General features: G+C 48.1%; 1 protein-coding gene across 28 annotated transcripts in view; it reads right to left on the reverse strand.

Moving 5' to 3' along the window:
- The window catches only part of LOC122387930 (calcium-dependent secretion activator-like), an 85492-nt gene that overhangs the window by 55895 nt on the left and 12052 nt on the right, over positions 1-17545 (reverse strand). For all 28 annotated transcript variants that reach the window (XM_043378613.1, XM_043378615.1, XM_043378610.1 and 25 more), the window contains exons 3-5: positions 15931-16093; positions 9559-9726; positions 43-218 (exon numbers count right to left, since the gene is read on the reverse strand). In XM_043378613.1, coding sequence (XP_043234548.1) covers positions 43-218; positions 9559-9726; positions 15931-16093 — 507 coding nt within the window. The remainder of the gene's footprint in view (positions 1-42; positions 219-9558; positions 9727-15930; positions 16094-17545) is intronic.

Genomic DNA, 17545 nt, shown 5'->3' on the forward strand with positions numbered 1-17545 from the left:
GTCGTTGAAAATCCAATCCGAGCTGGCTGTCTAGTGTCTCACCTGACGCGTTTCTCAATCATGTTCTTGAAGATCTCTTTGAGGTCGTGCTGCGAGCAGGCGCCCGACTGGACCATCCTGGCCAGACGCTCCGAGCGCAGTACCGCCTCCGTGAAACTGTGGATGGCATTCTGGAACGCCTCGTCGGCCACGATCTGCAGCTCTCCGCGCAGAAAACTCTGCACAAAGACAGGACAGGAGATGGTCAGTCGCATATCTACAGCTCTCCGCGCAGAAGACTCTGCCGAAAAAGAGGGAAAGAAAGGGTCAGTCGCAGAACTCAGAAGACTGCCAAAAGACAAGCAGGGAGTGGGTCAGTCGCATAAATCTCTGCCGAAAGAACGGCGGAAAGAGGTGAGCCGTAGAAAACTGTTCAAAGGCAGGAGCGGATGGGTTAGTAAAAAGAGAAATGTCATATCGATAGCGTTGGAAGCGGGATTTGAATTGATACATGAATGGTCAGAATCTATATAAAAAATATTACATACATCTGGCTTTCGGGTGATCACGCATTATGTCCATTTTTATAGCGAGTATGCATTTATTGGACCTGTGATCATCTTGAGCGCGTTTTCAGAAATCAGCTCTTCAATCTTGTCACTGTCACTTGATCGCAGCATTTCAGCCGCTGCACTGGTGACCTACTCAGCCGCGTGACACAAAGCCTGCGTTGGTGATGAAGACATATTTCACGCAGTCCACGTTGGACACTCGGCTGCCGCCTGTGGCGACGCCGCAGTCTGCGAGTGTATTACCGTGACGCGTAGTAACACCGACGGGGGGGGGGCCACCTCCACCCTTCCCCCTCCCCCAGATGGGGCCTCCACGGCCCGGCAGTATAGCGGTGGCGTATTCCGAGCGGTCGATACCGTCCAGCCAGGCCGCACTACTCATGACACCGCCCGGCTAACTGGGTCGCTGATAGTCATGCAGGCGTGCATACTATACGGTCCACGTTAGAGTCCATAATAGACAGACGCAGGGTATATCTTCGCTAGTGCCCAAGTCACTTCAAACTAGTCTCTGCTCAGACATGATCCCACTATTGTCGTGTAGAGTCGACGTTATGATTTAGGTGTGGCCGATAGAGAGAACGCTATTACATAAGCACACACCGACTTATTGCTGTGGAAAATTATACCTTAGCGGAGATGGTAAAAAAAAAATCAAAAATACCTATTACAATTAAAAAGAATAAAATAACATCTCAATTTAGCAGAGCTACAAACCGATGGCGCGATTAAACACATCCCTAATGCATGTCGCAAGATACGAACGTTCCGTGTGGAAGACCGCAGCGGGAGGTCTGATTTAGAGGATCAAACGGACCGCGTCCCGGTCTCTGGGGCTCTGCCTCGCGTCCTTGGGTTTATTGATGGAACGCCCCCGGAGGAAGACGAATGGCTCGGTCCGTATTCAGACATGACTGGTCGCGAAACGACCGCTATTTCCACCGACGCTGCTGCAGACATTCCCAGGCCGCCCTTCTCCGTCTTATCTGACTCCTCTCTCCCTCTCTCTCTTCTCTCTCTCCCCCTCTCTCGTCTCTCTTTCTCCCTCTCTCTCTCTCTCTCTCTCTCTCTCTCTCTCTCTTCTCTCTCCCTCTCCCTCTCTCTCTTTCTCTTCCTCTTTCTCTCTCTCTCTCTCTCTCTCTCTCTCTCTCTCTCTCTCTTCTCTCTCTCTCATCCTATATTTTATGGCTGACAGAGACGCATGTTCGACGGATTCTGATATCACGAACCGCGTAAAACGTTCAATAATTCATCTTCCAACCTACTAAACATTACCTCCAGACGACGCAAAACAATCCACCATGCACCCTCCGGGTCACACTTCAGTAGGTACAGTCCACAGCAGAAGTAATGTGTGGTTTCAGTCATGGGTATGTTCTGCTTCTGAAGCCTAGGAACGATTAGCCAGACTGCAACGAGACTTTAAATGTAGCTTACATGTATCTTCACTCTTGCAGCTACAACTTTATCTATTGACGTCTTCTTTTCAAGCAGTCCGCATTTAAAAATCGTCGGTCAAAGCCATCCGTTGAGATTGGTAAAACCACACATTACTTTAGCGGTGGGCTGTAGCTATTCCAATGGTTCTGGAATGAGCTCGAGTGTTATCGCCCCTCGCCCACGGGCCTGTCAATAACGTCTGACCTTTCACGTGATCCCACGTGAAGTGAGGATGAAATAAACGTGATCCGGGTGGAGAGCCGCGTATTTCACGAGACTTAATTCCAGAAGTATGCATGGCATGGTATGCAATTTCATGCACTATGCATGGTGGATCCGATTAAACATTGCTGCCTTCTTCAGCATTAGCGATGTGGCGCAATAGCGGCGAAGCCATTTCAATGGGTAATAAAACCACCATAAGCTACCGAATGACTATTAACAAAATATGAATTATGCACATGGCTTTTGAACTAGCTCAAATTGTTGGACATAAATATTGTACCCTTCCCCCCCCCCCAACATCCACAGGACTTGGTAGTTATTAATGGCCGCCCCACACTGGAACTCGCATGCGGGTTGCGGGTTTTTTTGGGTTTTCGGGTTTCTTCAAAACCAAATAATACAATCTGCGCTGAGTGACCCACCCTACCACTTAACAAGCGAGTCTGCATGTTCTTAGCTTGCCAGCCACCTTGCATCGCATTCCAAAAGTTGATTTTGAGTTAACTTTCAATTCTCTTCGCTGCGAGGTCTGCGAGTTCTGCGAGCTTTGCGGGTTTTTCGTTGGAGTCGGATTTTGGTTCGTTACGCTGGTATTGCGACTATATGTAATTTTCTGAAGTTGTACCGGCTTCACTGTAATCATGAAGTTACCATGAGGGAAAGGTCTAATCACTCTATAAACCAGTATTATGCCCCCAAACCCAAAACCCGTAAACTCGCAACCCGCATGCGAGGTCCAGTGTTGGGCGGCCTTAAGATTAGTTGAGCAATATGAGCATTCATAATCCCAAACCATAACCCAAACTATCTGTCACCGCGTCATCAAGGTCGTCCTTCGTCGGCCAGTGACGGTAATGGCCCCCACAGCTAAAACGCCGAGCGGCCCGCTGTGTCAGTGGGACCGACCGACAACGCTGGAGCGCCGCACTGCCGCCGTCACCGGCCCCTCTCAACCCGGGGGAGCACCTCCCCCCCCCCCACCGACACCACCGACCCCGCTCCCAGTCGCCACTGATCCGCCTCGGTCGACCTTGGACAAGCGCTATTGGTCGGCCGGTCTCATGGGGAGAAAGGGGGAGAGGAGAGGGAGACTCAGGGTCAGACTGAGGGCGGAGCGGCATTGCCGGAGAGGGGAAGGAGGGCGGAGTCGAACGGCTCGTGAGAGGATGGCTACACTGAATTGGCTATGCCAGAAAGAGGAGCGGAGGGGACTAGTGGAAAGGAAAAGGAAAAGAAGAGTCACAGCGCTGAAGAAAAAGGAGGGAGTAAATTATAGCACTGCTGAGGAGAGCAAGGCGGGTCACAAGGGTGAATAGATAACAGAGAAGTCAGACTGATGAATACAAAGAAGGATAGGGATCAGAGTAAAAAAAGATGTTTGTAGAACATAGTTATACCGTGGGTATAAATTAGAAGAAAAATAGTACGTGTAAGACACCAATTACATAAAATAGGTGAAAAAGAGCAGTGTTTGAATCACCATCTGTGAAAATAATTTTCCTTCATATCTTCCCCGCGGATTTGGCGCAGATTCATTTCACGATGTCTCCAGCTCTTTCGCCTCCTTTAATCCTTTTGTTCGTTTGAAACGCAGCAGTCTGGCGGCTTTGTCTCTCCGAGGTCCGGACGGCTCCTCCAATCTCTATCTTCCTGATATAAATGAGAGAGCCGACCGGCCGGCTAGCCGGGGACCTCTCTTTACGAGCCAGCGGAGCCGGCCAAATAATTGCAGCAGCACACAAACGACACAGGGCCGCCGGGCGACCCACAGTTCGGCCTCCGAGCGGCAGTGGTGCCACTGCGACCAAGGAAGTGGTCAGTTAGGTTTATCTTCCGTCTAATTTTGTTGCTATTGAGAGGAAAGGATGCAGCCAGACACGTCGCTATTGAGGATTATCAATTGACAGATGTGACATATTATAGTGCATGTATGGCCTAAACTTTTGAATTCATTTTAAAAGGGGGAAAAACGCAAGAAATTACCCAACGTTTCGCATTTATTGCTTAGTCATGGGTCTTAGAGTCTAAGACCCATGACTAAGCAATAAATGCGAAACGTTGGGTAATTTCTTGCGTTTTTCCCCCTTTTAAAATGAATTCAAAAGTTTAGGCCATACATGCACTATAATATGTCACACGTCGCTATTAGTGGATAAAGTCATGAAGTAAAAGAAAAAGAAAGAAGTTGCATTTTTTAAATATTGTATTCCAATACATCCATTCGTATTATCTTTCGTGTTGGCTGCTAAACTGCGTCTATCAGATTCCGAAAAGAAAGAATGGACAATCATCAAATACATCTTAGCACAAATTGGCGAAGAAAAATTGCAAGAACACCCAGGCCTTCGGATTCTTACCGCCTATAATTAACTTGCACTACAATTATTCCAACGCACCCAAAATGTTCCCGAGTTCAGATAATAAGCTGACTGGAATAGCGCACATCTCATAACGTTTTAACATACACACCTGTGTTGGAATTAGCTACGTGAAATGAACGCTGTGTAAAGTGGGATCATTAATTAAAATACCGTTCTCCCGACTCTTCATATAGGAGTCGGATTTCTGCGTTTGTCTCAGCCTAAAACGTTTTCTAAGAATGGGCGGTCATAATTTCAGCATTCCAGCCTCAGGCACTGTGAGCTGGATTACAGGGCAGAAGACGTTCTGCCATTGTTCCCCGTTGCCGTCCGCCGTATGGTTTTGGGCGTTTGATGGAAAGGTGGTGACGCACGTCCCCATTCTGGGAGTGAGAAGTGCTTTAGTGGCCGTCTCAGAGCTCGAGTGACGTCAGTGCTGAAGGGTAGTCCCAGATCCGTTTGGTGGTTCGCCGACCGCCGCTCCGTATGCTGTGAGGTTTCGCTGCTCCGTGCTGGAGGAGCCTGAGATGGCCCGCCGTTTCGCACGACGAAGGCCTTATACTGCTCTGTCACTAGCCGACTACAAGGAGAGGGTCCTTCACTTCATACGGGTTCGCCGTTCAATGCGGTGAGGGTCCGTCGATACAAATTGGGGGTCCGCTGGTCTGTACTGCAAGAGCCGCCACTCGGCCTATACCGTAAGCTCCAGCGCTCCGAATTGTGAGGGTCCGCCAGTCTCTGTGTACTGTGAAGGCCCACCGTTCCGCAATGCCCAGTCCGTCGGCCGTCTGTACCGTGTCGTCGTCCCCGCAGGACTCGGACCATCGACCGGTCGGCGGTGGGAGGGAGTGGAGGGCAGGGGAGGAGAAGGGAGGGGAGGGGCTCATCAGCGCACCGCCTCGGGCGGCTCACTGCTCCTCCGTCCAGCGCGGCGGTGCCCCGGTCGGGCGGGGGAGTGGGGGTACTGGCTGAGTCGGCCTGTTCCCATGTCCTCTATCATAGGTCACATAAGACAGAAGAGGGCGGCGGATGTCGGGAGAGCCAAGAGTATCCGAGACCTGGCCTGCCTGCAGTATCCACGGCATGCAGTGAGACATCTCTCTTCGCTTCGCCACATTGTCCCGGTCACATGCGTGACATCGATCAAATAGGAGCGCTGTGCCCTTGTGCACACATTGCTGACCAAACCTCGCTGCGCATGGTAACAGGGACACTTTGCCATCGGTTAATGGACAGCCTACGACAAAAGTCGAGCGACAAAGACCAGTTCACGGACTATTAGCAGTGTGGGCGGCCGTCGGCGCGAGCCAGGTAACCTGCAGATTACGCGGCCTCTCTGATCTTATGCCACATTTACTTGCTCCGAAACACGGAAGAGAGGCTCTTGCTTCTCAATACCGATGGATAGCTCTTATTCCAAGCCAGTTTCGCAAAGCCATGCACGTCATGCTCTGCCAGCCGTAAATGTTCAGCAGACGGCGGTTCTTGGAAGTGGCCTCTGCTGTGCCCGCCCACACAGTGCAGCCTTGAGTGCAGCCGACGGGCGTGCATCCTGTGACGACAGTTTGTCGCAGTGCGGTGGCGTCTCGGTGTGTACTCAGATGCCCACTGGATAAGTGAAAAAGCAGCATGTTGCAACAACGTCTGTAGACAGCACACATGAATGACTAGTGCTGTCTGGATTGTGAAACAGGACGGTGGATGGGTTCCTAATATGCCGGAAACGAGATGCCAGAGGCAGCAGAAGTCTGTTTCAGATGCAGTCATCCGAGTTCGGACAAACCTGTTTCTCATTCTGAACCGGCCGTGGTGGCTGAATATTTGAAGAGAGCGTTACGTGCCTCAATCAACTGAATGCCAGTGTTTAGATTCTGAATTGGTTCCGGTGAACAATCAGACTACAAAAGGAACGAGTCCCAAACTCCAAACTTGCTGCCCTTCGTGTGATTGGACAAGCATATAAATTTGAACTGGCTAGAAGGAATCACTATTTGTCACTGGTTGGCACTTGGCATCGCCGTGCCCGCATGAACTCGTCAATCTTTTATAGGTCGCCGCATGCCTAACGCTCATTTTCTATTGTGCAGTATAACGCTCCATATTGTGCAGCTTGCAACAGTGCTAACAGTTGTCAAGCTGTCCGTGAAACACAAAGGGCGGGCACACTGACCGCTGCCATAACATTTGTGATTAATGGGACCATCGCCGATGCAGCGATAATTGCAGCGAGCGAGTGAAAAAAATGGCGTGGAGCCGAGCTCACGCAAATAGATATGCATCGTTTTCAATATCGTTCCTGACAGTCCACTATAAAAGCGCGATGTATATAGCGTATGATCATTCCTCCTTTTTCTGTCGGATGAAGATCTCCTCGACATTTTGTTCGCCTCGCCGTGACTAGGGAGAGGAATAGGGCTGATGTAAGAATTTCATCATTCCCTCCTGCTGGTGACCGACCCCAGCCTCCCCCCGAATATCGCAGCTTATCCCTCCCTCTCCCTGTCGCTACCGGAGGCGATGGGTGCTCTCCTGCTAATGTATTCAGCCCTACGGTTGACGATCGGTGTACAAGTAGGGACGATCCTCCTCAGCACAGCAGCTCCACCCTCGGAATCTCCCTTCGTTTTCCATCACCCATCCTCCCTTCCTCTTCTCAAACAATCGGTCAGATACATTGCGGAAAGTCAGCTGATATTCAGCGGGAGCAAGCAAGGGAAATAGGTAAGTGACCTTTGATACCTAAAGTCCTCATGATTTATCTCTTCAGATAATCAGTCCAGCAATACAACCTTAAATACATGCAGCAAAAAATATCATCTTGAACAACGCTCTCGGTTTCGGTCACGAAGCACCAGCGCTATTTCTCCTGTCCATCACCAAGCTAGGATCGGTCCTGTAGCTGACATTCACACCTGTGTGCTGTAGTTCATACATACACAGCCGCTCAGAGGGGCGCTCACACCGCGCCGGAACGACCTTGTCCTCAGAACAGGGTCACCAGAGGGGATCGATTCCCGGGCAGACGCCTCACGCACAGGTGTTGAGGGAACAATAGGCGGCCACAGGCGGCCAACAGTGTAGGTGGGGAAGACCACTGGCAGAGTCCATATGCGATCGCAGGTCGGCATTGCTGGTAGGTGGCCTTCAGGAACAGAAAGGACCATAAACACAAATATTTCTCGCGTCATAGATAACAGGTAGTTCATGTTATCTATGCTCGCGTCAATAAAAATGGTAAAATTGACCTTATGCTCATAATACCAGAGAAATTCATTAAAAATCTATTTTTCCCCCGAAGAAGAACCCAGTTCGAAAATATATTCTGGACCTTTTTTTAATGAATTTCTCCGATATTATGAGCATAAGGTCAATTTTACCATTTTTTATTGATCACAATCATGCTCATAGAAACGTTGTATCATATAAAAAATTTCATCGTGTCCTGGCAATGGGTGGATGCAAATGTGCAGCAGCCAGCACAGCACACTTTCAGTCGTTTATCCTTGAATGTTTTGCTTCTCAATCTTCCTCTTCTCTTTCCCCCTCTTGCTTCATTTGTTCTCTCTCTCTCTCTCTCTCTCTCTCTCTCTCTTCCTCTCTCTCTCTCTCTCCCTCTCTCTCTCTCTCTCTCTCTCTTTCTCTCTCTCTCTCTCAGGTTTTTCTCATTTCCTTGCGCTCTTCTCTCACAGTATTTTCCTTGCCGAGTAGCACTTTCAATCCCGGCACCGTTAGCAGCTACTGGCCTGTGCAGCCATGAATGGACGCCTTCCATCAGCCCTTACTCAGACCCCCGTCCTCGATTTATGCATGCACCAACATCAACCGACGCCACAAGCTCTCAGCGCGGAAAAGGCTCTATCGAGGGACGGCCGCTGATCCGCTGTGACTATACAGACAGCCTCCTGAGCTCACTGATGGTCTCAGCTCAGCACTCTGGCAGTATTAGTATAGTGATGAACGTAGCTGTCAGCGCCCCGTACCCAGCGCATTATTTCTGACCTTACCAGTCACCCACTGCTGAGATTTCATCATCACAGCCTGCTGTGAGGAGCAGGAAAATGGATACGGTCGCCGGCCAGCACACCTCACAGGCGATTATACGAGGAGTTTGGACGCGGGCTCATTCCAGGACATGATCTGCATAATAATGTCATCGCCGGGCTGGGCGTCGCGATGGCCGGGGATAATTAGCCAGTGAGGATCACACGAGGCCGGAATATTGCCGGGGATGGCTGACGACCGACATATGGCCCGGCAAAAACGCGCAGAAGTCTGCGGCAGAATTCAACAACGATCTGTAACAATCTCACAAAATCTGACACTGCTGTCGAAATTGGATTGGGAACATTCCGAATATGAGGCAGCAGTCAACGAGAGAAATGCATCAAATAAATCAAATGTCCACCGTTCACTGGATTTAATACGTAATTTGGAAAGCCTAGACTGAAATTGATTGGCATATTTATCACCCTAAGAGCTAAAATATACTCACTAGTTCCTAGATATTAAAACTCTTTGCATTTCAGCATTTGAAACAGCGGCGGGGAACAAATCGTAGGCAGGTTCTTAAATTTGATAGCAAAGAAAAGGTCCACTTGTTTAGTGAACATCAACGTGAACGACCACTATAGTATTCGTGTATCATTGGTTATTTTTCACAATTCAAAGTTCAAACCTTCGGTTCGCAGCGCTCCTCGAAAAGCGCTGCCCTCGATATCATTGGTCCTACCGCCTTTCCAGTGAGTAAGCTTGCTACAAGCTTCACTTTCCTCTTCGCTCCCTGTCTCCATGGCATTGTCTATGTGTCAGGCTGAGTCATAAGCAGTAAGCACATCTGCGTTCACACTTCACAGCTGCCGTTGTCTCCGCCGCCAGAGCACAGTTGTGCGGAGCTATAGACAGCTCTCACCTCCCCTGTCCCCTCGCGCCCTTCACCCGTCCTCCCTCCTCCCCACAGCAGAGCTCTCCCTCCCGGCACCCACCTGGAACCTCCCCTGGATGACCTCGAGCTGCTGTTTGGTGACCTTCTGGTAGCGTTTGGTGAGGTCGTTGGGCTGCTTGGCGTTGAACGGGTAGGAGATACACCGCAGCACGAACACGTACAGCTGGAGTCGCTTCTTACGCTCCTCCTCCTCCCGCTCCTGCTTATCCTGAAACAGGAGTGCACGGTCAGGGTCAGTAACCGGGAGCACGTCAGCAGCGCTCGGAAGCTGCTAACTAAGTGTGTTACGTAATATGAATACCAACAAAGTCAGCTGACAAAAATAACCGATTCGACTGTATATAGTCACAGCTGCACGTTCATTTGTTAAAACATTACCGGCTGCTTATATTAAACTGAATTATAGGGAACTTAGAATTGCAAAAAGTCGCCCGCTCCGTAAGAGTTATCGACACTGTCATTTTTTTGCGTCTCGATGAGCCCGTAACTTGACCCAAGCTCATCTAACTAGCAGGACCTTCGGATTAATCTCATAAGGAAAGCGGCATATCTTTTATTCCTATAATTATTCTTGCCTTTTAATTCTTTTCACATAAGGTCACAGGGAACGCTCCTGGTCGTAGTGGAAGAATGGCGAGACCGTGACCAATGGCACCATCAGGGGCTCTCCGTCAGTCTCGCTGCGACCAATTGCCGACTCACCTCCGCCGGTCGACCGGGGCGGGGCGGAGAAGCTCCCCCTCCCCCTGCGGCAGTTCCGCGTCCGTGTTCCAATTTCGCCATATTGTCCGAGGCGGTAGCGGCCTCGTCTCGTGGACGCGCCGGGGCCCCCAATCACCGGCAGTACCTAGCACGGAGCCGAACTGGCGGCTCCCGCGGGGGTTTCACAGCCGGCTGAGTAACGCCGTATGATTTATACGGTTGAACTACGACGATATGACAGCTGATATGTGGGACATCGGTGTTCCAGACCGACTCGAAATAAGGCTCCGCGGTGGGGCTGGAAATATGGGATTCCAGACAGTCGGTGTCCGGAAGTAGCCACGGGCTAGACGACATGCGACATATTTCGACTCAAATAAAAGATAAGGTAATTGCCATGGAAATAAAAAGGATAGTAAACAACATTTGGATTTATCCCTGGCTTGAGCGCAAACCGCAATCGAATCAAGGGTATGTAAGATGTAATATGTGGATTGTGGTCACATTTAGTGTTCGGTGGAAAACACCATCGCCTTTTTATTGCGTTCCATGACGTCACGCCCTGCCTTTTTGTGATCGCTGACGTCATCGTCTAGCCAACAACGCCATCGACCGGTAACGCACCCTCGCCTAGATGGCAGTTCTGTGGCGGTTTTCTCATGAGATCATTCTGGGTGACGGTTTTATAACATACAAATCGGCTTGGTTAGTTTTCTCACCAGAGATTGGTTTGGTGAGCCTCCACTTCGAAAGATCAGTTTGGTAATGAGTTTCTCACCTAGAGATCGGTTCGGTGACGGTTTTCCCATACATGCTACATTGCATGATTAAATCGAGACATCCAGGCATTTTAATGGCACGTGCATGTACCACACTTTTCAAAGTGTAATGCAGTGCCAAGATTACTAGAACATAAGGTTGGACAAATTGTGACGTCACTGGTGCTTGGAATATTTTTTCTAGTATCCCACTAGACAGGCCTAGTGGAAACTAAATTTGAAGGAAGGGCAATCCATTGCCAAGTATCTGATTTTGTGAAAATAATTATTAGAAATGTAAAATAAGGCATCATGCACTTGTTTTCAACTGGGAACAGATGATATGAAAAGAAAAATAAATGTTTTACGATTCTACTAAATCAGATAATCTGGTACAAATGCATGGACGTATAAATAAACTGGACTGGCAATGCGAAGGGACCTCCCATGGAAGATAGTGGCGCCGGCAAAGCGGCGCCAAAAATATGTGCTGTGAAACGTTGTAAAGCCAATAAATTTGACATTATTTCTAAATGAATGATCGGATCGAGGTGATGGTGGTGTCGTTTGACGTGCCATTTCCGGAGGCAGGTGATGGTATAGGTCCTGGGTCACTCACTGTCACGTAGAACGTGTGACTTGCCCACAAACACATTGAGAACAAAAACCTTTTATCGACACTTTAAGCCAATCCCAGGGAGGTCTGCAGGTGCCAGATTTCTAGGTCACATGTCTCGGTACCAAACCACTGACATATGGAATGCTCGGCACCGAGAGATGCGTATTGCACATGCTCGGAGCGAAAAACATGCTTTGATGAGGCATTCTCCGATGTCCGAAAACTTTGACCTAAGCACATAAAACTCGGCACAATGACACAACATGGACAAACGCTTGAAGGCGTTGTACGAATAGGTGTGCTGAGGTGCACTGTCCACATGCTTCGCACGTGGAAACCTTTTGGTATTACACTTCGTGCTACGCATACGTGCGGAACGATATATTCTTATTTCCGAAACTAAGCAACGTAGCGACACGTGCAAGCTGGCGTTGGAAAAGCTTCACTGAGACACATTAGAAGTATGCCCTAAAATTGCGAATTTGAGGCAACGTGATCAAGGTCAGATATAGTTGACCGGAAAAGGTCAATTAAGCCCTCGCCCGTATTGATGTTTTGCCACCCCTCGCCGTTCGGCCACTGATTGAGCTAGAGCTTTGCATAGAAAAGGAGCGTGTTGCTCGTCACGAGAGGAAGCCGATGATGCCCAATTTTAAGGCCCTAGGTCATCGGTTGACCTTGCAGGTCAGGTCAATGACCCAAAAGTCGGGAAAATCGGGACCTGTTAGAACATCGTAAAGTGAGTTTGCTGTGGTTTTTTCGGGGTTTTGATCACAGATGATATTTTCATGCATTTAGTCCAGGCCGGGTCAGGTCAGGTCAGGTGAACGTCACCCAGCAGGGGTCCAGCCGTGAGCCGGGTATTCATTGTAGGTGTCAACCGCCACTGACAGCTTCGTAACATGTTGCGAAGGCACCAAAGCTACTTCAAAAATGTTCAAATGACTGCTAAATTCGAAATCAGCTCCAAAAACTAGCAGAGAAACATATAAAACTCGAAAAAGTGAACCGAGGTCATCAAAGGTCAAGAACCTGACCTGACCTTCAGGCGACCTGGACACCCACAATACCAATATCATGGGCATGGGACCAATATCATTTCACATGTTTAAATGTTTGAAACCACAAAAAGTAGGGTTTGGTGTTTGTTTAATTTGTCAAATAAACAAACATAAACAGACTGTTCACGAACAAATGTGTTCGCGAACAAGTGACGTCATCGGTCAAATTTTGGTAAACAAACAACGAACAGTTCGCGAACGTTCATGAACTGTTCGCGAACACGGTAAAGAGGGGGTAGATAAGACCCCCTCCTTAGCCGTTTCGCTCCTAATTGAGATAGAACCTTGCGGAAAAAGCCAGCGTGTGAGTCATCACGAACCACAGCGATTGGTATCCGATCTCAATGTCTTACACCAACCGGTGACCCCTGAGGTCAGGTCAAGTATCATAAAGTAGAGGTTTGGTTTTTGGTAAATAACTTCGCCACAAATAGTGGCAGAGCCGCGATTGTGACACCATCGTGCTCGTCGAATGATAATTCTATCCCGAAATGGAAACACCCTCAGTTTGTTTTTCAATAGAAAAACACAATTCTAAAGAATAGTGTTTGTCTAATGAAGAAACAACCTTCGGGTATACTTTTTGTTTGGATTTGGTCTTTTTAGGATGTTGACCTCAGGTCAAGGTCAGTTCAAAGCAACTCGGGTCACAAAGCTGCATGGAGGATGTCATGCTGCATATCATTATATCATTCGATGTGGCAGTTCTTTCTGAGTCAATTGATGGCTCGACCGACTCGCTAGCTCAATTTGCTCGGAATTTATTAGCAAAAAGCTCCTACTGTACCAAACAATGATTACCAAAGAATAGTGGCGTCTTATATGACGTCATGCAAGGTTTGAAATGCATAATTTAAGCCTCAGCGTTGCAAAAATAATTATAAATCACGATTCCATGTGCTTGATATCCCGTGCGGGGCTGGGGTCTCCAGCCGAACGCGCGGGGCTGGGGGGGGGGTAAATTTTACCCCCCCCTGTTATCTCCCGAACTAATAGTCCGATTTGGAAAATTCGAACGCCAATCGAAAGATCTCATCACGAACAACTAAAAACATGTACTTAATTTAAAGTTTGAGGTCAAGGTCAAGGTCAGGTCAAGGGTACAAATTGCAAGTTTCTACAGTACCTATCGGCCTTGACCGTAATTGCCGAAGAATGGAGTCATGGACTGAGACTGATTGCCCAAAACGTGTTCTTAGGCTACCAAGACAATATTCGTTGCATACAATATCATTCAGAGGTCAAGGTCAAGGTCAGGTCAGGTCAGGTCAGGTCACCAAAAACAAAATATAGAAAAGGGCATGTGCGACACATGTTTTATGGGTCATTTTACTCATAGAATTCAATAGACACACTCAATAAGTGATATGGACCACCTCTGGATGAATTTCAGGTCGAGGTCAGGTCAAGGTCAGGTCAAGTGAGGTCAAATTTTGAAGTTGGTTGTTAAGGCCTAAAAAGGTATCTATCTGATGCAGTTTTTCACGGCAAATCGAATGGTGCTATTTTTGTTTCCGTACGAGGTCCAGAACTTCCAAAAAAATCATTTTTCAAAATTTTTGTGTGTCGTGAAGTCATAAAATTTTGAATTACTCCCACATTTTTGAACCGATTCTTCTAAAAATTGGTATGTAGGTGCACATAGACTACGTCTCTGACATATATTCCGTTTTTTTTCGATACACTCAAATTTTTGGATTTTATAACTATTTTCCCCAAAAAGTCAGTTTTTTGAAAAAAATTTGGGCCAAAATCCAAAATTTTCAAAAAAACGAGATAGTCATTTGATAGACAAAGTGGAAAGACGTATAACCTTTTTTTTGTTACGTCTTGATTCCTTTAAACATGAAGATGTTAGCGGCGTTTGAAATTTTGCCGTTTTTGAGGCGAAAATGGCGAACATGACGTCACTAAAACGTCAATTTTTCAAAAATTTTCCGACGGATTTCGCTCAAATTTTCAGGGAACGTGTCAAATTGATGTAAAAAAAGGTGCCAACCGCCGTTTTTGAGATATTGCCAAAATTCGCGAGGTGGTAAAATTTACCCCCCAACCCCGCGCGGGATATATGACTGGTGCATTTTTCACATGCAAAACATGCCTGCAGTCATGTCTGCACCGTATGATAACAATTGCTCGAAAGTTATCAAAAATGATCACTTGTTCATGAACGTTCGTGAACGTTCATGATGGCATGGCATGTTCACCAGTGTCTTGATGTTTGAGGGCGTTTTAAGCCAAAAGAAAAACATTTCAATTTGTTCCCTTTTATTTATAATGGAGAGGTCACAAAACTGACTTGACCTTAGGTCACCGACCCGGTCACCGACCTTAGCTCACAAGGCCCATAGCCAACGCAAGATGTTGAGAATTGGTCATTTGGGTCATGACATGACCTGAAAAAACAAGGTCATATTTCCGAAACCAAAAACCACAGAAACTTGAAAATTTCAGTGGACATCAAGAAAGGATAGAGAAGCAGCTATACCAAAAATCAGACTTCTAGCTCTAAAGATGTTGAGTGCAGCGCAGAAATACTACCTGGGGGGTGGCAACCACCCCCCCCCCCCCCATGTGCGGGCGAGGGTTAAGTGGCCTGGGGTCAAACATTTTTGTACACGTTACGAAATTGATGCATTGTAAGCTTTACCAAGTATGGATTTTATCATTAATAATCATGATTAAATTTTTATCATAATTTTTTCCACAACATAACATTGATAAATTTCATTTCCTTGTTGCTGACGAAGTTAACTGACGATCGTTTGTTGGAGGTGCAACGTCTTCACTTTCGGTTGCTAGGGACGCTCGGTTGCTAGGAATGGCGTCATCAGTAGCAAATTTTCGATGCCAGATGAAGATTTGGTGGGGGCTGTGCAGTGCTTTAATATTGCCAGCCGTGTGGTTCAAGGGGTGTGGTTAAACGCGTTGAACCACACGGCTGCTGACGTCACTATCATATAGTTGTGAGCTTTTTGGCAGGTATGGGAAACACCTTCCAGCCCTAAGGCCGAGAATTCAATAAATGTCACCTCGCTTTTTTAGCGAAAAGCACCTCGGGCCTAACGACCCTCGGAGTTTTCGCTAAAAAACCTCGGTGACATTTATTGAATCATCCCGGCCCCGGGCAGGAATATATTTTCTCACCTAGAGATCGGTTCGGTGACGGTTTTCTCACCTGGATCCCTGTCCCGTAACGACTTTCTCACCAGGAGATCGTGCTCGGTGACGGTTTTCTCACCTGGATCCCTATCCTGTGACGGTGTTCTCACCTGGAGATCGTGTTCGGTGACGGTTTTCTCGCTGGCCTGGGACGGTGACGGCGAAGTCGGCCTGCCTGGGATGCTGTTGTGTCGGCTCATACTGCCACTGCCCAGAGTACTGTTGCCGACACTCAGTGTGTCGGCTGAGATACCGCTGGCAGGGGAGATGGACCTGGCGGCAGGGGAGATGACACAGATGAGATACCCACTTCTAGTGCGGAAGATGGGCACGGGACATTGTACATCGAAAAAAAGTGTCACCCCTAACTTAAAATCTACATAACTCGCGATTGGTAGGTCGGATGACTTCGCGCCAGGCAGCATCGGAAAGAGCAGGCAATTTCTTTTCAATTGAATGTATTCATGATTGTTTTCTATTCCAAATCATGTCCCCATGGGCTCAAAAACCAGTCAATGTGCGGCTTTCACGTGAAACGAAATTCACCGAACGGGATCGGACACCGCTGAACGAGAACAATGAGTATCGTAACTCAACATGACACACACCACACATTACACATGGAGTGTATGCTGTTCACTGCAGACTGTTTCTCAGCTGACCTTAGACTCGTTTCTCGGCTGACCTTAGACAAGGAAGACCTTATCAGATCTTCCTTGCAAACATGCGGCCTCATTATTCACAAATTCGCCGGTAACTAGCGAAACATTGCGACAACCTGCACTACCGGATCATCAATTTTATGCAGCGGTAACCATGGAGCAGTTAAGAAAAATGCTCACGTGAGCTGTCACGTGAGCTGTCAGATCAAAAACTCTGTCGAAAGTACAAATTTGCACAACCAAACTTTTGAACACGCCAAATTGCGTCCTTAACATACTTTTTGAATAGCTACATCTTCGTTTGCGGCATAAACCATGCATATTTACATACATTCAAAAGGAAATTGTGTGCTCTTTCTAATGCTGCCTGGCGCAAAGTCGTACGACCAACCAATCGCGAGTTATATGGCTTTTGAATAAGGGGTGACACTTTTTTTCGATCACCCTGTATATTGCATAGTTGTAGGTGACCTGTGTGAATGTTCCATCAATTATCTTATCGAATGCGCAATAATAACTGCGTCACTGGATCAGAGACTACCTACTCCTGTCGCCACAGGTGTTACGAGATGCATATTAGATCCTCTTCCCTATTCTTTTTCGTTCTGATTACGTTGTTCTTTTGTCGTAATTCCTAACACCCTGGGGGAGGAAGCAGCGAGACAGAAATGTCGCCAGAAGGTCCGTCTGTCCGGCCATGTTCGTCGGGCCGACACGTCTGCCTCGCCCGGTCGGCGGCAACTTCCGGCTCTAACGACCTCCGCTTCCGCCCGAGAGCACCGGCACACAAACGGTCGACGACGTCCCCCTCTCCCCCCCCCCCCGAGCGGCACTGTTTGCCGAGCGACCGCCCGCGGCCCAGGGGAGGGCGCAGCAGACTGAATTTCCGTCGCGTGCCGTGCGCGCTGCAGTGGAGGCGACAAGCGAAAACCGGTTCAACAATGTACTGCTGACTCCTGCTGAGTGGTGGAAAAATGACGGCATAGCCGAAAACACCATACCGTGGCCAGGGAACGAAGCAGCATCAAAAGTGATGGCTCTGCGGCACGAGATACGCCGCCGG

The sequence above is a fragment of the Amphibalanus amphitrite genome, unplaced genomic scaffold (genome assembly GCF_019059575.1).
Source record: "Amphibalanus amphitrite isolate SeventyFive unplaced genomic scaffold, NRLGWU_Aamphi_draft 000303F_arrow, whole genome shotgun sequence".
Taxonomy (NCBI): domain Eukaryota; kingdom Metazoa; phylum Arthropoda; class Thecostraca; order Balanomorpha; family Balanidae; genus Amphibalanus; species Amphibalanus amphitrite.